General features: G+C 37.7%; 1 protein-coding gene across 1 annotated transcript; it reads right to left on the bottom strand.

Annotated features, from left to right (window-relative positions):
- Nucleotides 1–18,409: 18,409 nt before the first annotated feature.
- On the bottom strand, nucleotides 18,410–24,139 carry LOC104594857 (double-stranded RNA-binding protein 2). The gene is made up of 3 exons (XM_010255377.3): nucleotides 23,597–24,139; nucleotides 20,352–20,571; nucleotides 18,410–19,487 (listed from the first exon to the last, which is right to left on the bottom strand). Exons 1-3 carry the CDS (start codon nucleotides 23,840–23,842, stop codon nucleotides 18,664–18,666), a joined length of 1,290 nt encoding a protein of 429 aa, XP_010253679.1. The 5' UTR covers nucleotides 23,843–24,139; the 3' UTR covers nucleotides 18,410–18,663.
- Between the last annotated feature and the right edge of the window lie 385 nt (nucleotides 24,140–24,524).

The raw sequence follows: 24,524 nt of genomic DNA, 5'->3' as shown, positions 1-24,524 counted from the left end.
ATCACTTATAGATTTAGTCATTCAACCAGGTTTGGGCACCAAGAGCCCTAAGAGGGCTTTTGCATATAATTTATAGTTTTGCCCACACTAAAATCCTATAAACTATATTTATTATAGAACCCTTATTATAAGAGTAAGGAGTTAATGATCAGGGGTGGAGCCAAGTACACTGGTGGGGTTCCCCCCAAAACTTATTTATATAGGTGGAGGCAGGGATGGAAACATAATTCCAAAACTTGAAATTCCCACAAAATGTTAAGAATCATTTTGTAATACTCCTTCCACTCCAATATTTTTTTTTTGTTTAATAATTTGAAAAAAAAAATTGTAATAGAGTCAAGCATTTCTGCCCATTTCTCTCCAAATTAGACATGTTCATGGGCCGGGTCAGGCCGGGCTTTGTTTATGTATCAAGATAATACATTCAGGCCCGAGCCTAGCCCGACTATTGGGCCTAGGTCTTGAGCTTGAGCCTGAATCTCATATAAAGCCCGAAACCTAACCAAAAATTTGAAAATAGTTTTTTTCTTTTTTATTCAACAAAAAATGTATTATTTATATTAATAACCTTCAAAACTCAAAAATAATAAACATCTCACTATTACTTGAAAAAAAAAGAGAAGAAGAACAAAGAAAAAATATTGTATATATATATATTATTAAATAAAATATCTTTTTTATTATTTAATATATAGTATCAAATCGGAGTCGGGCTCGGACCGAGCTTTTTTGAGAAAGTCCAAGCCTAGTCTGATGCTTTAGGTCCGAGCCCGAGCCCGCAGGCCTAAAATTATAACCAAACCCGACTATAGCGGATCAGGCCAAACCCGACCCATGAACAAGTCTACTCCAAATCCTATCTCTTCAAAGAAAATTCTTGGGTCGACCATTAAATAGGGGGTATAAAATGAAAAACATCGTCGTTAAGATCAAAATGTTAAGAATTAACTTTATAACACTCCTTCAACTCCTACAATAAACATTTTGTGTTTAATTTTTGTTAGAGAAATTCTGTAAAAGACTTAAACATTTTTGCCCATTTATCTCCCTACCTCTTCTATTCTCTATCTCATTTTCTTGTTGGACTGACCCCCCCCGAAAAGAAAATTCCTGGCTCAGCCACTTAAAGATTAAACAGGGGTACAAAATGAAAAACATCCTTGTTAAGATCAATTCCCACTAAAATGTTAAGAATCACTTTGTAACACTCCTTCAACTCCTATAATAAAATTTTTTTGTTTAATTTTTCTTAAAAGAATTTTGTAATAGACTCGAACATTTCTGCCCATTTCTCTCCAAACCCTACCTCTTATACTCTCTTTCTCATTTTCTTGTTGGATTGAGCCCCCAAAAGAAAATTCTTGGCTTGGCCACTGGTTAAGATTAAACAGGGGTACAAAATGAAAAACAACGAGATCAATATTAAACAGGGAAATTCGCGTAGGGGTGGTTTTGTAATATTTGATATTATAAGGACAATTTAGTCATTAAACTAGAGTAGAGGGACCAAATAATTGATACTTGATAATTCAAATTTGGCGGAGCGGCTTTTTCCCAACTGAAAGGTCCAGCAGGCACCAGGCAGCAGCCAACGACAAAAGCGGCGAGTGAATCATAATTTAGAATTTCTCCGGCGCGAACCGCCGGCGCACAGTAGCCCTGGTCGGTGACGCTTCGGGATTGATAAACTATTTTACTTGCATTAACCCTGAAATGAAAAACATTCTCATTTAGACGCTTAATTTACCCTAAAAAATTGATAATTAATAAAGTTGTTTAAATTTAAAACCGCTTCTTTAACGTAGCATTTACATGTGCTTTACGCATGCGGGAAAAGTAACCTCACGTGCTTCCCACCGCCGAGCAGTGAACCAGTGAGGCAGACAGGCAGTGACAGTGAGCAAGCTGATATTTGTTAGCCCACACGCATCAAATATCAATCGGTTGTGAGACTAATGTTTTTCTCCTCACTCCTCTCCTTAAGAAATCAAGCAACAATTCACCTGTTAATCCTGTTTTATTAATTATAATTAAAATAATCAATGGATATTAGCAGAGTAGAATAATGAAGCCGAAAGGCAAAATTAAGCTCTAAGCGACGAAAGGAGGGGAAAAAGAGAATGTAGTACCAATGAATCATTGAATTGTTCTGGCCTACTATAAAATATTATAATTATTTAGTATTATATCATGTAAAGGGTGGAAAGAGTTTTCTGGACCGATTGTCCATATATTTCTCTTCACTGCACCAATCTTCTATTATAATTTTTAATCTCGTGGAGGGATGACATGGCGAGTTTTTGTCAAAACTCGAAAAAAAAACTATTCGATAACCATATGCTGGTTGCTGCAAAAGAAATTATAAAGATGAACATGAGAGAGAGAAGAAAGGATGAAATGGCAAATACAAAAAGGAGATTCTTGAACAGTTATACTTAAAAAGATTCCGGAATTGTCTAGGCCTTGAAAGTTGGGCTGTCGATGGTACTCGAAAATCTGAGATTTGAATGATGTATATATATATGTAATCGGATCAGATTCGGATTTGATCATATCTATTCGATTAAAATCTGAATATGATTATAATATAACATTTATTAATTTAATATATAAATTTATATAATTATATTTTAAATTATAAAAATATATTTTATATATTATATTATATGTGAATTTATATATATAATAAAGTTAGTGTGTTATATTTATATTAATTTATTATGTATAAAATGTTAAAAAATAAATAAAATTTAATATTTTTGATATTTTAGAAAATTTGTAGCGGAATCAGATTAAATCTAAATCCGATCCAAATTTGTTAGAATTTAAATTGGAATCTGAATTTTTAAATCCGATTGGATTAAGATATATGCTATCAGTAATTGGATAAAATACGGATTTTGCTGCATCCTATCCGAACCCGATCCAATTACAGCCCTACTTGAAAGCCTTTGCTGATAGGCTTGTTCAGGGAATGGCGGTGCTTAAGAAACAGTCCAACAGGGGTAAGGTGTCATGGACCGAAGTAGAGCCCGTGCAAGGCTTCTCCAAACGAAAAGAACTAGTTCAGAATCCTGTCTCTTTCCCAGTTGGGAACCGTCAATTGGATGGAGTTAGTCCGGCCCTTGCTTGAAAAGAAAAAGCTTCCGGCGAGAACGATATATTATGCAACTGATTCCAACCCATGTTTTTCCGTGGAATGCAAACGCAAATGGGAGCCCTCACCTAAATCTCAATCAGTTCCTGCCCATTAAAAAATTAAAGAAAAAAAAAACACTCTCATTCAGTCCCACGAAGAGAAAACAAAATGATTTCAAATTAGTGCTTTTAGAATGGGGTCTATAGGCCGGCTGCCCCGCTACCGCTTTAGTTCTCTACTCCATTCTCTTAGCAGAATAAACTAGCATAAACAAAATGAAGGTTAAACTTTATATTGACATGGCATGCAGGCATGAGGACGTATGAATTAACTGATAAAGACCGCCTTTCCGATAAATAATTCTGTCTATCGTTTTATAGATTAGATAATTATATTATAATATTAGATTTATATAACATTATACCATAGCCGATCGATATATAGTTTGGACAAAGTCTTGGGTGATGAATACAAATGTTGTAACACGGATATTTCGGGTATGCAGCCATTGTCCCAATAGGCTTTTTTTTCCCCTTATTTATAGTACATTTTGGTGGGATTTGATTCTAAGTCTCTGTTATAATTAATAGTGTTCTAATATTTCTTCATTAATGATTAAGTATTAATTTTAAAAAATATCATTAATCCAAACCAATGAATTAATTAAAATATTTTTTCATCAACAAACATTTATACTATATAAACAAATTGACAATGTTTTTGAACTGTCATTAGCTCAGACAGTCGGACTGTTTGGCTCGGGAACCATCCAGGTAACTGGTTCTATTTTACTCAAACCCGGTCTCTAGTAAAAAACCATTGAATTGATCAATAACTCGTTGATCAGGGTGATCAAATCGTCGACCCATTCAATGATTTTAGTATTTTTTTATTCTAATTATTTTTAATTCTTTTTTTAGAATAAATTGTCTATTCCAACCAAATGGTTGAACTGTTAACCCAAAAACAATGATTACAACGGTTCTAATTCCGAACCAGTTTTTAAGACATTGCTAATTGATATTTGCCTTAATTTAATTGGAGGTCATAAAAATTAACTTTACTTATATAATATTAACTTATAATATATCTTTATCTTTGTAGATTTTTCTAGTACAATGTGATGGGGCTTTGGCTTCAGAAAGTGAGAAAGGGCAAGGTGCCACGGTAGAGCTGCCAGTTCAGTTAGCAGGGTTAGTGAGTTAGTGTGACAAGCATATACGCTGGGGTTCATTAATGTTATTCACGACATGGAGAACCTGCATCAAACAAAGGAATGCTTAGTAATCGACTGAATTTGGAAAACATTCATAAAGATTAAAGAATGTTTTACTGGGGATGCATGGCAAGTACTCCTTTTGAAATTTGGAACCCTAGCTAAGATGCAGGTTCGTATCATGAAAATATTCTCATGCTGTTCCAAATTAATTCTCTAAAAAGTGACTCGATTAGCAGACCCATCCCCCAACCAATACCATTTTGATTGTTTGACAGCCATTAATGGATTTGCAGAAACATGAATGCATGTATATCCTGCATACATGATTTTTTTCACCAGAGTATGTGTGTTACTTGTATACATATATAAATGGTTAATACAGGTTGTAGACTTGTAGTGGAACAACACAACTATGATCAAGTGTATCTCAACTAAATGAACCTTACACCACACTAAATCCATAAAGATTGAATGATATAAGGGGGAAAAATAATGTTTTTTTCACCTGATATATATGAGAATCATCCAAATTTTCTTTCACAAAGCAGATGCCCATAAATAACGCTGTTGTTCTAAGCTGGTATGAAATTTGCCTCGAAATAAGGGATATATGGGCAGAGGATATCTCCGATCTCAGTTGCCAACTTGCCATGGAGAAGTTCTAGGGTTCAAGCAACCAGGCAACTAGACTGGTCCCAGAAACACTAAAAATATATAGAAGACGGCTGACGGCAATGGCAGATAATCTTATAATCTAGCTAGGTCCATCGTCTAGCAAAATATGTGACGAATTTGGGAAGGCCTAGACGGTCCCGACAGGTTTATTATAACAATCTTCTGTCGCAATTAGGGGTATTTATGGTGTTTAAAAATTTAATTTCAAATTCGAGATTTGGTATAATTGAATTGAATTTGGATGAATCCAATATCTAATTGATCCAATTTGGATATCTTATTTGTATCGAATAACTAATTGAATACCTGATTCGATTCAATAAATATTTGAATTCAATCACTTTTTAGTTCTTATATATAATATATAAAAGATCTAAATATTTTATATAATTTATATAATAATTAAATGATATAAATAATTTATATATTTATATAAATAAAACATTTATATTATATATTTATTAATTATCTAAAATAATTTATTAGTAGAATTCAAATTAAATCAAATCAAATAGTCAAATATTTAATCAAATTCAAATTCAAATATTAATATTCAATCCGTTTATACCCCTAGCCCCGATAGTCCTACTCCTACCCAGCGAGAGAAACAAAATGAACTCCAGAGTCCAGGGTCCAGTCTGGATGGTTTAGGATTTTAGGAAAAGGAGAAGTTCGTCGGGAGAGAAGAAATACAAAGGGATCTGTTTCAGAAATCCTGCACCAATCACGTGTTACATGCAACCGACCAACCTATTCTACTGCAATCCACGTGACACCCAAATATCACTACCACTCTGTATCATTCAGTTCAGCATGACTATCTTTCAGGCGGACAGCTGAAACAGCAGACACCACATACATAATTCACCGCATGCCTTCCGAGTGCTGACTCGCTTTTCTTTCTTTCTTTCTATTGTGTTTTTTTTTTTTTTTAATTTTTTACTAATCATGGATCGAAGATGGCGGATTTAGTAATAGTAATACTATTAAATCTTATCAACATGCACCACAAAAATGTTTACCTTGTTTTTTATTTTCCTTCAGAAAAGAAAAAAAAGCTTAGTACTGAATCTGAAATAATTACCAGAGAGACGGGACTCGGACTACTTTGAAAAATTGCGAGTAGTGTAGCGTAATTAATTCACCATTGTGATGCAGCTGAAGTTGAAAAAATAAACTAACTTTTGATCTGGGCGCGATCCTGATGTGACATTGGAGTTTGGATCCAAACAAGTCCAGTCCAAACATGCCAAAGAGATGAAAACATGTGAAATTAATTAATTAATTATTTTTTTCCTCTTCAATTGGTAAAGAAAAAAAGGAAGAGACTTTTCCAAACATTGGAAAGGCTTTCATGCGCCATATATGGTGTTGTCGGTATAAATGGGTATAAGCAACTTACATACACATAATCCTTTTTACACCTTCTCACCTCATCTGATTTAACAACCACTACAATCAATGATCTATGATGAGTTCTAACCAAGTCAATGACCATTTATATAAATATATATATATATTTTTCTTTTGGGTTTCTTTTCTTTTTCTTTTGGTCGTCGATGGGGATTAACATTCTTCCACTTTGTCCCCTCTCTTTTCCTTCCTTTAATTTTTGGCTTTGGGTTCTTTTTCTTAATGTTTCTGTTACGTACGCCTATGGGTGGGGAGGGTTTCTATCCCATTTGCCTTTAGCTATTGCTTTTATCGTAGGAAAGGAATGATGCCAGTGCTTCTTAACCCTTTTATGGGCCCCGCATTTATGTCCAATCAAGAGCCCATGAGAGGTCCCTTATGTCTGGGGTCCCTCCGTTCTCCCCAATAAGATTTGTTTGCGTGAATTTTTGGATAAATTGTAGTTGTGGACGTTGCTTTCAGGGGTGGTGTCGTTACAGTGAAAACCTGATCCCACCTTGTCACCCACGACTCAGTAACAAAAGCATTTTCATGATTTCTACATAAATTGACTCTCTCTTTCTCTCTCTCCACCTTTGCTTGTTTAACACACTTATTACACATCATTGTCCTCCGTCCCCTGGTTCTTCTCACCGCCCATACATGGATAAAGATATATATATATATATATATATATATATATATACTCTTCGTGTAGTAGTAGTTAGGGGTGTTGTTTGAAACAAAATTAGCCATATGAATTGAGTTCATTCAACAATCAACAATAATAGGACAAGCTTTCTAATCGGGGGTAACAAAAAATCTTGAACCAACCTGCCTGTAGTTCAGGTTGACTAGCCCAAACCCGGTTCAGATCATCCCTACTGCTATTTCAATGTGGCTGTATCCAGTCCATCTGGATTCAACCATGAAGTTAAAGGATAGAATAGTGAACCTCCCACCCATCTCCTTCCAAGGAATAGGAATATTCTGGCTTAGGGTTTGTCAACTGGTTCACACCATACACCACCTAGCTAGGAGATGTCTAGGGTTGTTCCCATCATCAATAATGCTACTACTTTCTCTGCTGGTGATTAGAGCTCTGATTATGGGTGTCCACTGGTTCACACTTCACACCTAAAATTATGGGTTTATGGGTTGGGATTAGAGCATTGATTAGGCATCAATATAACAAAACAGACACAAATTAAGATGGGTGTGATAATATTAGATAGATAGCTAGCATATCTATTAAGTGCTTGAGCAAATTGATCACCCCAGAAGACGTACGTGGGACATGGCCTCAAATGTTATGAGTAGATGAAATGAAATCAATACCCAGACGGTACATTTTGACCATTCAGCACCAGCAAGGCCGGATTGCCGATTTCTACTTCTTTTTTTTTTTTTCTCTTGCTGCAACTACTTTGATGGACAGAAGAGAGAAGAGAAGAGGAGGCTTTTCAAGTCAATTTGGATTGTGAGCTGAAATGGTCACAACTCACAAAATGTGACATGGCTGATAGTTTTGAATCATGGCAACAAAACTGAAAAAGGATTCAAGTGTAATGTGCACAAGAGATATAAAATATAAAAAAGAACACGCCAACGCATGCAGAGGGAACCCATGACCCATCTTTATTGTCTACAGGAAGGATTGCAGGAAGGAGAAGGAGCCTTATTTGTTGGGTGGGTGCGTAAATAAAGAAAACGAACTTGACCCAATATGTCGGGGCTCTTTTAATTTTGTCGTCAGCTGAAACTCTGAACTGTACTACCCAGGTGCAAAGTCTGGCACTGATTCTCATCCCCTGCACCAGCTGCTGACCGACCATTCCCACACTAAAATCTCATTCTCATGCTTAATTATCTTTTAGAGTTTTTATTATTGCATCAATCAATTGTCGGAGAAGATCTCCATCAAGCTGCATGAAACAAATAAAGCAAAGCCTACCACTTAAAAGGGTACAGTTTCTAATATTAGCAGATTCCTCTATTATCAGAAAGATGTTTTTAAAAGTTACAGTTATTGTCTTTGGGGAATTATTCTCATAACTTGAATTCTGCCATTTAATTAATTTGGATGGACAAGATAAAAATTCCCAAAGTTTCCCTACACAATACCTGAATTCTCAACCTAGAATTTGAAAATTGAAAGGAAAACCCATAAGGCCCATAACCATTTCATTTTACTTTATAGGAATTTTTCATTTTGATATTAGGCATCATAAGGGTATTAATTAAAGAGGTGGAGATAGGACAGGGTAGGCCTTAGTCCACAAACCTTACTAGGTCATGGACAATCCATAACCATTTCATCTATTGTCAAAAGTTTTATAATAAATAAGAAAACAGTTGGATTATGATGCTGGAATGATATCAAAAAATTTTACAATTAATCAACCGGCATCATAAAAGTAGATTTTTCATGGCATCATAGATTTTTCCGTCAGAAAATTATTCCAATAAATATGTCAAAATTTTCACGAGGTTGTGATTGGTCAAAATCTTTTTGGTATCGTGTCTTTTTGCCATCATAGATTTTTCCATAAAACAATACTCCAACAGGTATCAAGAGTAGTTCCAAGCAGCTGGGAAAATTGGTATTGACAAAACCGGTTTTGCAAGGGTTCCTAATCATGTGACGTCTGTTTTTAAACCTCCTAATAGTTTTAATGACAAAATAGATAGGGTTCAAAGGGATTTTTGGTGGAATCATGGGAAGGTTTTTCCCCTTATTATCTATAGATAGAGGGAAGTGGGATCATTCCTTCCTAAGACACAATTTTGATGAAACCAAGGTTTTAAAAGGCTAAAGGTGGATGCGAGGCAGTTGTGTCTCATAGGGGCGAGGCATAAGTCTCAAGACGTAAGCCTTGAGCAAAAAAAAAAAAGGATATAATCCATAAACAATAAAGATATGAAACATAAAATTAGGATCTTATCAACACTTTAATCATGCATATTTTTTTCAGTTTTTTTATTTATTTTACAATGTTAGTTTTATATTATTTATTTTTTAAAAAGATTTAAAAAAAACCTTAAAAGGGGTATTGCTACCCCAAAATACAATTTAGGTTAGAATCTTACCAAAGTAGTTTTTTTTTTTTTAAAAAAAACTTTTTCCTTATCAAATTTTCAATTTAGGGATATGAACCAATATTGTTTTAAGAACAAGGCATCAAGGCATTCTTATTTTGTTGTACTAATATGCATTAGTGAAGAGTGACCATATATATGATGCATGTGCTTTAGAAGAAATAGAATATCACGTAATAACAAGAACAATAACAAGAATAACAACAACAACAACAACAATACATATAAAACAAAGCTTTTTTTGTGTTATATGTATTTTTGTGTTATTTGTATGTTTATTTATTTGTTCATTACACCAATACATACAAAACAAAGCTTTTTTTTTGTCTTAAAATTTATATTTATCGCTATGTAAACCTTCACATTCCACATTAGCAAGTTAAATAGGTGATGCCTAAGCCTTGACATTTTGAGGCCAAAGGCCCAAAGGTAAGCCTCAAATAACTCAAGGCTTAGGCCTTGTTGATGGGGTCTAAGTGAGACCAGGCCTTTTTTCATTACCTCGCCTCAAGAGCCTTTTGGACGAAACCTAGATTGATTTAATTAAGCAAACTCATGTTTTTAGGGTGCCCGTTAAAGATCAATCTTCTAGACCCTAGGTAAAAAGGGAGTGTTCTCCCTGGGTTCAGCCATTCATCATATGGTAATGGGCCGTATAGCAGGTCCGAACCCAGTGCACCTCTCCCTGATACGAAAATTTTGGCATCTTCCTCTGCTCCCAAGATACAGGTTGTTTCTTTGGAGACTTGTGAAAGGTTATGTGGTAACGTCGGATATTATGAACCATAGAGGATTTGCTTGTCCTTCTCTGTGCAACTTTTGCAAGGATGAGAACGAGACTACCCTTCACCTATTTTTTCAATGCTCGTTTGCCAGAGCAATCTAATTGGCTACTCTAATGGCTAATGTGATAAATCTAGTAACAACCTTAATTCGTGATACCATTATTACAGTGCTTTCTGTACTAGGAAAACAAGATAATCAAGTTGACTTTTTAATTTGGCTCTCTATAATTTCCTATCATATCTATTGGTTGAGGAATGATGTAATTTTTAGAAGTTTGGAGTAGTTATAGAGCTGCCCTAAAAATTCAAAGAGAAAGGGGGGAGAGATCTCAAAGCTCTATAATTCCTGAACCTGGGAACCTGATGTGGACACTTATTGGGAGCAGCAGCAACAATGATCCGGTGTTTTCATCCTATCCAATTCGGTAGCAACAGTCTTATCCATTCAGTAGATTAAATCAAACTATCTTGTTATTCTTATCTTATTAAGTTAGTAGATTAGATTACCTTATCTTATTAGGTTAGGATTAAGAGAGATTATCTTTTCTTATTAGATTAAGATTAAGAGAGACTTATCTTATCTTATCAGTCTTATCTTATCAAGATAGAGTTGGAGGTCTCCCTATTCAGCAATGAATCTCCCTAAGAGCATGACTCTTGTAATCTCGTATTTAAGGAGCCACTATTATTGAATAAAGGCATCCAAGAATTTCAGTCAAGAGAACAGTTGAGGAGAGTTAGGGTGATCTCTTGAACAAATCACCCCTTAGGTCGCCACGATAGGGTCTGCACGCAAAGGGAGGGGCAAGGGGAAGCTAGAGGTTCTCCCCGTGGACCGACCCATGACGAGATCCTACGCCTAGGCCCATAACATTTTGGTATTAGAGCAAGGCGTCATGGGTGATCTGGAGCAGCTGCCGTCCAGGGCCCACGAACTCGAGCACCAACTCATGGAGACCAGCTCGGAAGTACGGGAAATCAAGGACGAAGTTAGGGAGCTACGGCGTCTGATGGAGTTATTCCTTTCTAGCAAAGAGAGGAACATAGAAGGGGTGACAACCACTAGGGGCCGCCGACTAGATCTTCCGGAGTCTTCCGGTGAACAGCAGTTCGACAACCAGGGGGCCGCAGTCATCCCCAAGTACAGCAGGTTAGAATTCCCGTCGTACAACGGCAACGGACATCCCTTGGGCTGGCTGTATCAGTGCGAGCAGTTTTTTCGAAATCAACGGACAGACGACCGGGATAAGGTAAGCCTAGCCGCCTTTCACTTAATAGAGGAAGCGCAACTCTGGTTCTATCGATTAGAACAAGAAGAACCTGGGCTCAGTTGGACCTAGTTCAAGTCCTACTACCTTCTTAGATTTGGGCCCCCATTGACAAGCAACCCCTTAGGCGAGCTGATTAACCTTAAACAAACCGGCACGGTGGCAGAATACCAGTGCCAGTTCCAGACCTCATCGCGAGTGCATCTTCAGTGCAACCGGACCAGTAGGTAGACATGTTGACCGCTGGGTAAGCAGAACCCCTGTGGGTGGACGTGGAAATGCAAAATCCCCCCAACCTGGTTACAACCATGAATATAGCTCGTGCGTTCGAATGCAAACTACAACTCAGCCGCGGAACCTTCAGTATGGGGCGGCCTCCATCAGCATGGGCATCCTCGGAACCACTCGGAATGGCTGCATATTCAGCAGCCAGCCAAGAACAGAAGCCACAGACGAGCAACAATTCCAGATCAGCATCCAGTGTGGGGGCAACGTCGTTGCACCCCCTATTAAGCACTTGTCCAGGGCTGAGATGGCGGAACGCAGGGCGAGGGGACAATATTTGAATTGCGATGAACTCTACTCAGCAAGGCACAAGTGCAAGAGACTTTTCTGCCTCCTGGTGAAACAAGAGGAAGAAGAGGATGAACCCTCTTCATTGGAACCCAATCCAGGAGGGCAAAGTCATTCCACCTATCCGAGATTCCTTTGACGGTGTTTCCCGACACCCATCTTGAATTCGAGCTTGAGGACAAGCTCATAGTCCAAGAGGGGAGTAATGATGTGGACACGTATTGGGAGCAGCAACAACAATGATCCATTGTTCTCATCCTATCCATTTCGGCAGCAACAGTCTTATCCATTCAGTAGATTAGATCAGACTATCTTGTTATTCTTATCTTATTAAGTTAGTAGATTAGATTATCTTATCTTATTAGATTAGGATTAAGAGAGATTATCTTGTCTTATTAGATTAGGATTAAGAGAAACTTATCTTATCTTATCAGTCTTATCTTATCAAGATAGAGTTGGAGGTCTCTCTATTCAACAAGGAGTCTCCCTAAGAGCAGGATTCTTGTAATCTCCTATTTAAGGAGCCACTATTATTGAATAAAAGTATCCAAAAATTTCAGTCAAGAGAAGAGTTGAGGAGAGTTAGGGTGGTCTCTTGGACAAATCACCTCTTAGGTCGCCACGATAGGGTCTGCATGCAAAGGGAGGGGCAAAGGGAAGATAGAGGTTCTCCCCGTAGACCGACCCGTGACGAAATCCTATGCCCATGCCCATAACAGAACCCCTATAGGGGGTTTGCATCCTAAGGGCAAGTTACTTATTTGATTAATGATGGATCTTTTTATGGCAGCCATAGGTAAAAAAGTTCAGGGGACGAAGTTAGATTTGTAGGAGCTGTGGGCGATTGAAGCGGCTATTTTTTTTGCTATGGAAAGATGCTACTCGAACTTGCCTATCTTTTCTGATAATTTACTAGTTGTGAACTTGTTGAACTCTTGGTCTATAAATGTTGACCCGAAATTGTGGTATGTGGTGGACCATATCCTTTCTTGCTCTAACAATTTGGAAGTTAAATTTAGATATATTCTTAGGAAGAAAAATTTGATGGCTCACGGAACTGTAAGGAGGGCTCAGTTGTTGAACGGGGAGGTGGCACATTGTGATTGTCCTCCCCTTTTATGATCTCTGTACTTGAGAATTTTTGCTTGGAATTGGAATTAGTATTTGCATAAAATAAATCTCAAGCTTTTTTTCCATAACAGATCTCATTCAACCCAAACATACATGCACAACCTCTACTTAGTACCCTAACACATTACTTCTTCTTCAGGATAGCACCTTACGCCTTGAACTGTTTCCCTATACTCGAGAGCTGTTGGCTCCACTTGGGCTGCTGACAACTAACTCAGGTACCCAGTGGCAGACATGAGCATGTATATATATATATAAAAGTAATAGTTTATCTGTGACATCGATCCAAGTTAAATAGCAAAATAATCCAGGAACTCAGGCCATCCAAATGGTGGGGCGAGCCCAAATTAATATATGATATTGCCTTATTAGAAGAGAAAATCTCGACCAGATATTCGGGTAGTACAGGTACAGGAGGTTGCCAAGACCAATTATATATATATATATAGGACATTCAAACAGTTTGCTAATATCAAAACAATTGATTACGAAAGGATCTTCATCAGCTAAAAAAACAAAATACTTCTTTTACAGAAAATAGTGAGCATTAGGGAGACATGTGACAGAACAAGCACAACAAAGCGAGGCTGCATCTGCTGTCACAAGATCACCTGGTGCTTTGAATTTAAATAAATCATATCGTGTCAGTGTTTTATCGGTAGATGGCAATGGAGGTTGGAGGAGCTCCACAAAAGTGCCATTCAGTTGGAAATTCACTCACAATATGCGCATTGTTCATTAAAAATATTAATAACTAATATTTATCTACCTCTTCTGCTCCAAAGATAGTCTAGCTAGCTCTGTATAACATTTTTCCATGTGCATAAGTTTCAGGAAACACAATCCAATGGGTTCAAAAAAAAAAAAAATTAAAAAACAAAAGTATTAAGAAAGGGTAAAGAAGAATTCATCCTTGCACCAAAGAAAAAAAGGAAATAGAAAAAAATAAATCGTGATTTGCTTTAGTAGTTGCCAAGTGTGTGATTCATCCAAATTCCTTGACATACACTTGGGTAACTCCATCGAGATCTTTAAAACTTAGAAGGTAATTTGTAGTATGGATGAAAAATCAGTGGGTGTGGATTAGTCCATACCACACCCTGTGGCAGAAACCAATCTACACCACACCATAGTCTACAATTGTTCTGAACTGTGGACAAAATGTGTGGATTGGGCTACTCTATACCTATAGTGGCATTCTATAAGCGCGGTGTGGACCAGTACATACCACACTTTTTTATTCAATGTATCTCATATACATTTTATGAATGACCTATACAGTTAATCATAAATATCTAATTTTTGCATTTTATCTCATAAATTTATTGAAAAATGCATCAATGAATTAATATTAACCAATAAATATTAAATTTTATAAAAACAATAGTAAAATAATTAAAATTTTAAAAAATATATTTTAAATATTTAAAAATATAAAAAAATAAAAAATTAAGTAAAATTTTATTAACAAAAATATTAAAATGTGAAACAGACAATAGGGTTTCAACCTTTCAAGGAGAGTGTAAAGTAGGGGATAAAAAATAGACTGTGAACGGGTCCTAACCATGAGTTTTTGCCATGGATTAGAAATTGGGGTGTAGACGGGACCGGTCCACGATATAGCATGGACCGGTCCCATCCACAACTAGTCGAATAGGTGTTTGTCCCATCGATGGGACCGTTTCCACAAGATGAACACAGTGCCGAACACCGCCTTAATTATTACTTCTTTTTAATTACGCTTTCTGCCCATCTCATAAGAGAGTGAAATTGATGGTCCATAAGAGCAAAATCAATCACATTTTGGGAGGTCTTAAAACTTAGTATTTATTCAAATAAATACTTGGTTCAGGACCATATCATCGAATACTTATTGGTGTTTAGGAAATAAGGTTAGAGCTTAATCTGAGAATAAGCACTTATTGGAAAAGTCTAAGACATATTTTCAAGTGCTTATTTAATAAGTTCATTTCCTTTCTGGCCTATCTTGCCCTCTCACATCATTTTGAAATAAGTGCTTTTTCCCCAAACACTCATGATGATCAGTTGATCACTTATTTTTCAAATAGGCACTCCTAAACTTGGCCATAATGCAAATAAGTATTAAGGCTACAAAGGTCATGATTTTCAAAATCGGACCGAATCGGACGGTTGAATTGGAAAATCCAGGAACCGATTAGGTGACCAATCAGGTGACTGGTTCTATTTTCCCCAAAAACCGGATTTTCCCCCAAAACCTTGATTTTGGTCAGCGAACCGCTGAACCGAGCGTTAACCGTTTAAATTGTTTGAACAGTTTTGACCATTTTTTATTTTTAATTTTTTTTTATTTTCTTATCAATACGAATTGAGCGTTTGATTTAAACGATCGAACCGTTCGACCCAGTAACCACACCCTTGACCGGTTCGATCACCGGGTTGATTTTAAAAACCATGACAAAGGTTGTCTAATGGGCCACTTGGCCATAATGCAAATAAATAGTAAGGCTACAAAGGTTGTCTAATGGGACAAATTCGAGTTAAGGGTCATCTGAATTCGATCAATTTATAATTGGATTAAATATGGCTCCACCAGTCCACCACAAATTGGGAAATTAAGAAAAGCAAGAGAAAAACAACAGATGTTGACTTTAATCAACAACATGGTGAGAGCAATAGAACTGTTGAACCATCTAATCCGGTCAATGGGCTACGGGTCGGACACCAATTCTCTTTTATGGGTTAGAGTTCAGTAGAACGAACTTTTTATTTTAACCATTTCCATTATTTTGATAACAAAAGCTTTCATTTGCCACACTCATTTTTCTACAAAATTCTACATTTATATGTATTTTTGTTTATTTTTATCTTTGTTATTATTTTATTTGACATCACAGATTGGGCAGTCCATAGATTGACCCAAATGGTTGAATGACTCACCCACCCTCAAATGGAAAAGCAGTTCTGTTATGGATTGGGGTTTAAAGCACAATGGCTTTGTTTGGAAAGAGTACAAATACAAATATGTAGAGCGCAAAATCTTGTATTTTGTATGTATTTGCACTGTACATATTTATATTTGTACTTTTTTTAAACTGATCCTATAGCTCAGAAGGAGTATAAATACAAATATGTATATTGAAAATGTATACAAAATACAAGGTTTTACATTCTACAAATTTGTATATTTCAGCGTATAGAATGAAGTGATTGAAAGATTTAGGACATTAGATTAGAGAGCAACCATTTTCACAAGAGTGGTCACCATTCACCAATCAGGTGGTTTTTTATACAAGTCACCCAGGGGACACATGGCCTTCAATCGACACCTTGGCATTGGGTAAGCGAACCAGCTCGGCAAGTCGGTCTAAAACACCTCGCCCAGACTGACTTCAATGCCTCGACCGGGTTGGATTAACAGGTCTCCCAGCACATGGCGGCCTACCTCAGAGACCGGCCGAGCTACAAGAACTCATGGTAGCTTACTGCATCGCATTCATCAGAGTTAATCGGGCAGACCATAACCCTACGCGGATTATGTAACTGATGTAATTACTGTCCCGAGTGAGCGGAAATGGCTCCGCGAGAACATCAGACCCGTTGTGAGAAGGCTCAAGTCATTCTTACCAGTGAAAGTACGTAAGGTTAATTTCTCAGACTCTTATCACCAAAATAACTCTCAAACAACTCTTTGACTTAAGAATCGGAGTGCCCACCTTGGGTAAAAACAACTCGGGCATTCTAATTCTATCTCTCTTGCAGAACAAAACAGTTCAACCATCTATAGCTTGGCCTAGCACTAAGGGTGTCAATGGACCGTGTTGGATTGGACCCCGTCTAGTCCAAAATCAATTTGGACAGATTGGACGGACCAACAAGACATATTGGATTGGACCAATCCGGTCCAAAATATTTATTAGATTGGGTTAGACCTGGTCCGTCCATAACAAATTTATATTGGGTTGGGTTGGATTAAGCCAATATCAGGTCCATTGATATAAGATAAGAGTATATGTGTCAATGGATCAGGTTTCGGTTGAAACCAATCTAAATCAAAATGAATTTGAACATATTGAACAATCCAGACATTGAATTGGACCAGTCCAAATTGGTCCAAAACATTCATTGGATTGGATTGGACCAGGTCCATTTATAATGGACTCTCATTGGACTGGATTGAATTATACCACATCCAATCCAATTGACACCCCCACCTAGCACAGCTCAGGCCCTGATAAAGACAAACATCTAAATTAGCGTCTGAATCATCAGACACGCGAAAACAGTCAGATTGCGCTACATCAATAATAATAATAAGTGCAAATCAAGGAAAAATTGTCACTTTAGTTCGATGATGCATAACAATGGAAAAATTGAAGAGGTATTTTGTCAAACTTTATTTTATCTATAGAATGTAAATCACCAAGTTTGGATTTATTAAAGACTTTCAGTAGTCTTGTATAAAGGCAGAGAGGTCCCTCCTTTTACGCACATTTTGGAATAGAAAAATTCCCCAAACCTTCTATCAGACTACACAACATCACCCAATATTGCATGGGCTCACGGGTCAGAAGGGAAATTTTATAAAATTGTCATGTAACCAACCATAATAGTTGGAATAGTGTTGAGTTGAGTGTGAGTTTTGAACATGAGAAAGACATAAATGCCGGTGGGTAGTGGCCTAGTGGGTGAAAAGATTGCATGTTTACTTGGGTGTTCAGAGATAATTTTTGAGAGGGTCGAGACAGAAGCCGATTGGCATTAGGTTTTTGAGTTTCCAACGAAGAGCATCACCTGTTTTGTGATTTTAGAATATATGGATTTTATGCACTCTATAAAAGTATAAAGGCACCCCCCATCCCCAACCCTTTTTGACTTTTTCTGCACCGTAGGCTGTGTGTAGCTAAGAGTCGTGGGACAAGGAAAGACATTTAAAATATCAACCATCGAAACCACCATGCCTACTACCAAGTACCACCTAATCATTTCCCTTCTCCATTACCGTCTCCGGACACAGAAACTCCTCAATTCAACCTGCACCACGCATCGACAGACATACATCTGACAAAATATATAAACTCCAACCCAACAAATCCTTTTGCGCAAACTGTACATTTCTTATATTGTTGTTCTGCAAGATATTCAAAAGTTTTCCAGAATCCTAAAGCATTTTTAATTTTTCAAGTTTATAACGTTCTCACTTGTGACCAGTTACCATACATCCAAATCCTTCCCTTTAAATTGTGCTAACGCAACCCAGACAATGTAGGTCGTGCAGAAGACCAGAAAAGAGGGGGAAGAAAGGGACACTCATTTAAAATATGGAAAGAGAATGTAAAAATCAGTACAAAATTGAAAATAGTCATTAGTTTTTTGGTGGATTGAAATCCTCTCCTACCAGGATCAGATTTTAAGCTGTTTTAGTCCCTCCACTGCCTCCGATTCCTGTAGGTCATTCCTTGTTGTGCTGGCAGTTTCCTCAACCTTAGCTGGTGATGGCCTTGTTGCAGGGGGTGATACCATGAAAACTGGTCGCTCTTCTGCCTGTTTCCGAACAGGTGGGGCAGCAAATACTGGGACAGCTTGTCTGATTCGAACAGGTGGCGCAACGTGTATAGGTGGTCCAATCACTGAAGAAGGCCTGGTTGAGGTGGCAGACGGTGGTGGAAGTGGGGGAGCAGAGAAGACCGGAACGGCAGTCCTTATTGTCACTGGCGGTGCAATCCCATGGTATGGTGGCCTGAAATGCCGGAATGGAATGTAAGGTGCTGCTCCTGCTGCAGGGAATTTCTGGGGGCGGACCATGTGGCTTTCAGGTGGAGCAAGTGGGGATGGTGGGGTGCTGTCATTTGCTGCTGTGGATATAGGTCTACTTTGTGGGGCTGATGTTGGTGGAATGCTGTCTATGGATACAAGCCTGCTCTGTGGTGCTGATGATGGTGGATTACCGTCGTTTGCTGCTATGGATACAGGTCTGCTCCGTGGCGCTGATTTTGGACGGATTAAGGGAAGAATTTTTGATGTGGTAATAGGGGGTGGCTGTGGACTTGATGGTCTTGGGTTTTGCAATGGGAATTTCTTTAGAAACATGGATGGAGTATCAGCTGAGTTTCCCATTGCCATCTTTTCCTTCAGACGGTAATTCAGAAGTGCCCGCGCTATGGTAATCTGTTCCAGTTCATCATTATTCTCTGATACCGATGATGAGCTGAAAGACTCCTGTGCCACTGATCGATGAAAAAGTGAGTTGGTTATCGCAAGTGAAAAAATCAATAAAATTAAACAAAGCAGCTAGAAGTCATTTCCCAGCATTGAACAGAATCAATTTTAGAAATTCAAATAAGGAAACAAAAAAAGAAAAAAAAAGATTTATGTGCCATGGTTTTAAATCAATACAAATGAAACACATTCCTACGTTGCCACTTGCCACAGAGCAACATTTTAATGGAGTAACAGCACTTTCCTTGTGTAGCATGGATTTCTACCATACAGCACCATTTTTTATGGTTTGGTGCATTCGCATGCTTATAAACCTATATTGCCTTGTTTGAGCAGAGAGACAAATTCCCACACTCAAGTAGTGGTAAAGGTATTCATCAAAAAAGGGGTACATCTCCTAAACCGCAGGGGTTTGACTTATAGAACTATATGATTTGGTATAAGGAATGTTCATTCAGTCAAGACAACTCAACTACAATCATTTAATTATATTACTTGCCATTCTATTGGTAAAAGTATTTGTGTTTTTAAGGAAAGAGGACCTACTTCTCCAAGCAAGGGACAATACCTATGTACTCTAATATCATTGGTCAAAGTTTTATAACAGAATGTACAACCAATCGATCATTATCCAATGCTGCTCCTGGAAATGTGGATGGTCTTGGGAGGAGTAGACCAGTTATGGAACTAACAGCCAGCATTTTTAGCATGAAGTGGCAGCTTTCATACTCAAACCAACATTCTCACACTTGTCAGATTGAGATTTTACCACAGCACCAAGCAATGGCCCCATCATGGAATTTGTCAATCACTCATTGATGTCCTATTTAGATAGATTATCAGGACCTATAGCCATTTGGAGAGGGACTCACATTTTTTCAGAGACAGCCATGCTGCCATGGCTGCATTCTTCTCAGCCTGTTTCTTGTTTTTAGCCGGTTCCCCTGTGAATGTGATTCCAGCAAGCTCTACAGTGCCAGTAAAGACAGGTAGATGCCCAAGACCTGAACGGAAAGTTGTATATAGAGGCAATGCTGCTCCAACTCTCTGTGCTATCTCCTGCAAGAGGTTCTTGTAGACGCCTGTTTCATCCTGTACATCAAAGAGATCAGTTCAAAAAAAAGGAGATACTCCTAACAAACGCCAGTTAAAGGAATGTTGTTGCATCTACCTTGACAGCTCACTTTTTGTTGGGTGAAAATCAAAGTTAAGAAAAAAATGATTTGGATGAAAATGAACTCCCAAAAAGACTATTTCATAAAATATTGATTTCTTTCTATTAATTGAACATAATATGAGTAGGGAAACCATTTCCATTGTTTGCAGTAAATACAGGCAGATGTTAGAGAATGCCAATGATTGACCAGAAAGCAAGGGATCGGAGGCATGAGGCAGAAAGCTTCAATTTGAGGTTTGTGAATCACAAATCCAGATGAGAGAACTCACCTTTTCACCTAGGAAACAACTTGGAAAACAGTCTGATGGTTTGAAAAAGAAGGTTTTTTTCCAAGAAAGAGCAGCAATTGAGGAAGTGGATTTATTGTTTTTTAACTTTTTGAAATTTAATTTATTGTACTTATTGGATTTACTGTATTTTTGTTATAAAATTATTTTTAGTAATTACAAATTTTCATTATAATTTATCGATTAATATTTATTAGAAATTAAACTATTAATTTAGCTGAAATTAATTATTGTTATTTAAAAAGTAGTATATAAAATATAAATAATTATTAATTATTTAAAAAGATAAAATATAAAAAAATTTGTCTACTCTTATGTGTTTCTATTGTTTCACTTTTGCTTAACAAAGCCTATGCATCATACAGTCATTGCTAGTTCAATTCCTAAAATTTGGATTTGTGTCCAATCCAATAGTGCCAACACGATTAAACTTATATTTAAATGCAAGTAACTTCAATACTGAAATAAAGTATCAATGGAAATACCATCTAAAATATGGATATTTTAACAATTAAATAGAACTACTTGGCTGTTTCAGTACCAAATGCAGTATCTCCTAGAGATTTAACTTGTTTCAGAAGCAGGTCCATCCAACTGATCGCAAATAGAAGTGAGATAGCTACCAACCTAAATGTTCTATATAGAGTTGGGTACCTTAGGACATGGACTTGGACGCAACATGCACAAAATTTAAATTTTGTGCAGGGACAAATACATCTGGATTTGTTGGGATATCGGGACACATCTAGTTGAGCTACCCCATCATCAGGCTAATGTGCAACTAATGACTACTTATAGATAATTCAGATTCACTGGAAGCGTTATTAGAAAATATGATAAAGAAAATCCGGTAATACAAATTGAAGGGTAAAAGCAATAAAAAATTTAAAACAAAACTTAAAACTGATTGAAGTAGGTAAAAAGCTTGAATTGCTGGAGTGGATGGTACAGACAAAATGTGTCTTCACCAATCTATCAAATCTAATATGTAAATTGCATCCATCAAAAGTTCAAAACCAAAGATGAACCTATTTTGTTATTGACAGCTTTAACGTCACTTACGGCTTGTAATCAGAGAATGGATAGGACTTATGGGTACTATGGTCAATCCAAGTGGTGGTCACTATCAACAAAGCGGGTAGCTGGGGGACTAAAACAGTCTATGGTAGACCGTGCCACCACACTTTGTTGCCTGGTACAACACAGCTCCTTCCTCCACAAGTTTTTTTAACAAATAAAGGTGCAATCTAGAGTCTCAATAGATGGCTTCTTATCAATACGTCTCACCTAAATGATACACAAGACCAGAAACCAATATGATCAGGGTTCATATACTTTCATCACATCCACTTTGATGGCAGAAAATAGTTTATTTAAAAGCCTAAAATTTACCTAAAAAGGGATTTGTTGATTAGATCGACCCGTTTTGATTTTTGGTCCAGGCTATCAAGAGGTGGTCCTCATCCCGTGGTGCGTCCTGAGTCCAGACCCAGAACATAGGAGATAATATGTGGCTAAGAATAGATGCTTTTTCGGTTTGAGAAATTGGACTCTATATAATACAATTGCATGTCCTTATCATTGAATAACCGCCCATTGGAGTTTTCTCCTTTGGAGAAGAATTATAATGTTCAAATTCTTTGGCCAACGTAAAGAACCTTATAAAGTATAAACGTTACAAGATGGCGTAAGCCCTAGAAATCAATAAAGTGAATCATTAAGCAGACCCAATCCTGATTCAGCGGTGATCCCATTTCTCTGTCTAAAAGTAAGATCAAAGTAACGGCCTAATTTTCTGGACCGGGTCGAAATACTAAATGACGAAAACACCCCTCTGTTTTTGAACTAACTACAGAAACACCACTTACAGGCTATAGCTGACTGCGAGAAACTTTCCAAAATTTCAGGTAGTATTTCCTAAAATTTTCTGATGGACCACCATTTCCTAGACTAAAATGCATTTTGCCTTTGGTCGGCCTCTAGGAAATCGCACCGGTCTAGTCCCGGTCAATCTTGTCATTTCAATGTCAATCAGATGACCCAATCTAGTCTCGGTGCCTCCAGAGAACGGCACGTCGGCACCGGATTCAACAAATTCCCTGCACTAGTCAACGAAAACAACGATGCGGGGTAGTGCGCTCGATAACAATGCGTACCTAAAAGGCGCATGTTAGCTGGTCGCTGATCAATGCCCGGTAAAATCTCGGCGACTTTCTTACCAGTGATCGGCTACGCTTACGCGTAGTATAGAATGTGTCCACACAGTGACTCCCGGATGGTGCACATTAGCCGGTAGATGCGAGAAAGGACTAGCCAAATATTCGAGAGCAACTCCCTGCTTGCCCAAGTGCTCAACTGCTCACGATATCTGATCATCGCCGGAAAAGCCGTCTAGGGCTTCAATAGTAAACCCCTCTATACTACTATGCTCCGTTGGTACTTGATAGAGGCATTTGCTTTTGTGAAAAACTGGGGAAAAGAAACCCTTTTTTTGCCCCTATTCTTTTCCCCCCTAGTCAATCCATCGTTCCATGCACATTGCGAAAGATGAAAGAAGCTAATCGAACATGAGATGGAAGAATTGACAAGCAAATAGCAACCTAACACAGCTACAACGGAAACCTAACAAGTAACGGTAACCAATAGAACTTACCAGGATCCTCGCTGCCAGCGAATGCGACGGTCCCCTGCTCGAAAGAGAATTAAGCGCAATCTCCGCTGCAGAATGCTCCGCTTGCCTCAACGTCGTGCAATAGTTAGGGCTCTCAAAGATCTCACCATTAAAGTTAACAGTTGCCTTGAATCTGGGCGCGTGATCGGGACCTTCCCTAATACACGTATACGACGGAAGGTTAAAGCAGCTTCTCTGCGCCAGCTCTTGCAGCTGGTTCTTATACATCTCTTACCCTTGCTGTTTCACTCCTATCTCTTTCGTATTTCTCAAAGCCGTGATTGATCAACGGAAACAAGTCGGAAAGCCCTTTCAGTCTCGACAGAGGATTGCTCAGCTCGAAATGCGGGGGGAATAAGGGCCTTTGGACGGATCATCGATGGAGTATATTTTCCGGCGGGATCGGAGGTTTTTAGGGTTTTTGGTTTTGCAGGAGAGAAGATAGAGAGGAGGCGATCTGAGCAGACAAAGAAAAACAAGAGTTTTATTGCAAAGAGCACTTGCTCAAATAAAGCCGTTTGCGAGAAAGTTCTTTACCGTGGATTCTGAGTGTGAAGGATGAGATCTCATGGGAGGCAATGATACAATGCAACATACTACCAACGCTCAACTATATTATCTAATGTCAATGGATCCCATCTAACATCAAGCCCCAATCTTGAATTATTGAATTAAATCAGTCGGTTGAGATTTCTTGTGCAAAGGACTTCATTTCTGCAAGAATTCTTTGAAACATTGCTCCAAGGAATGACGTCTTTTTAAGTTTCGTTAATATCTAATTATTTGTTAGTTAAGATAAATATTTTATTTTCATCATCGTTGCAATGAGTCAACTGAACGTTTTAGCTGCATGGATGCGATCTCTTCGTAGTTTTTCCCTTTTCCGTTCCGTTGGTTATTTTCCATCCAA

This window comes from Nelumbo nucifera, chromosome 2 (assembly GCF_055504915.1).
Source record: "Nelumbo nucifera cultivar China Antique chromosome 2, China Antique-T2T, whole genome shotgun sequence".
Lineage (NCBI taxonomy): Eukaryota > Viridiplantae > Streptophyta > Magnoliopsida > Proteales > Nelumbonaceae > Nelumbo > Nelumbo nucifera.
The sequence above is the reverse complement of the archived record's forward strand: the minus strand, read 5'-3'. Positions and strand labels throughout refer to the sequence as shown.

Bases quoted from the DNA above. Each gene is read 5' to 3' on its own strand.
- LOC104594857 (XM_010255377.3), bottom strand. From the start codon at position 23,842: ATGTATAAGAACCAGCTGCAAGAGCTGGCGCAGAGAAGCTGCTTTAAC. The intron at 20,572-23,596 runs GTAAGTTCTATT...TTTGATGTACAG, and splicing joins CGCTGGCAGCGAGGATCCTG to GATGAAACAGGCGTCTACAA. The intron at 19,488-20,351 runs GTGAGTCCCTCT...TTCATCGATCAG, and splicing joins ATGGCTGTCTCTGAAAAAAT to TGGCACAGGAGTCTTTCAGC.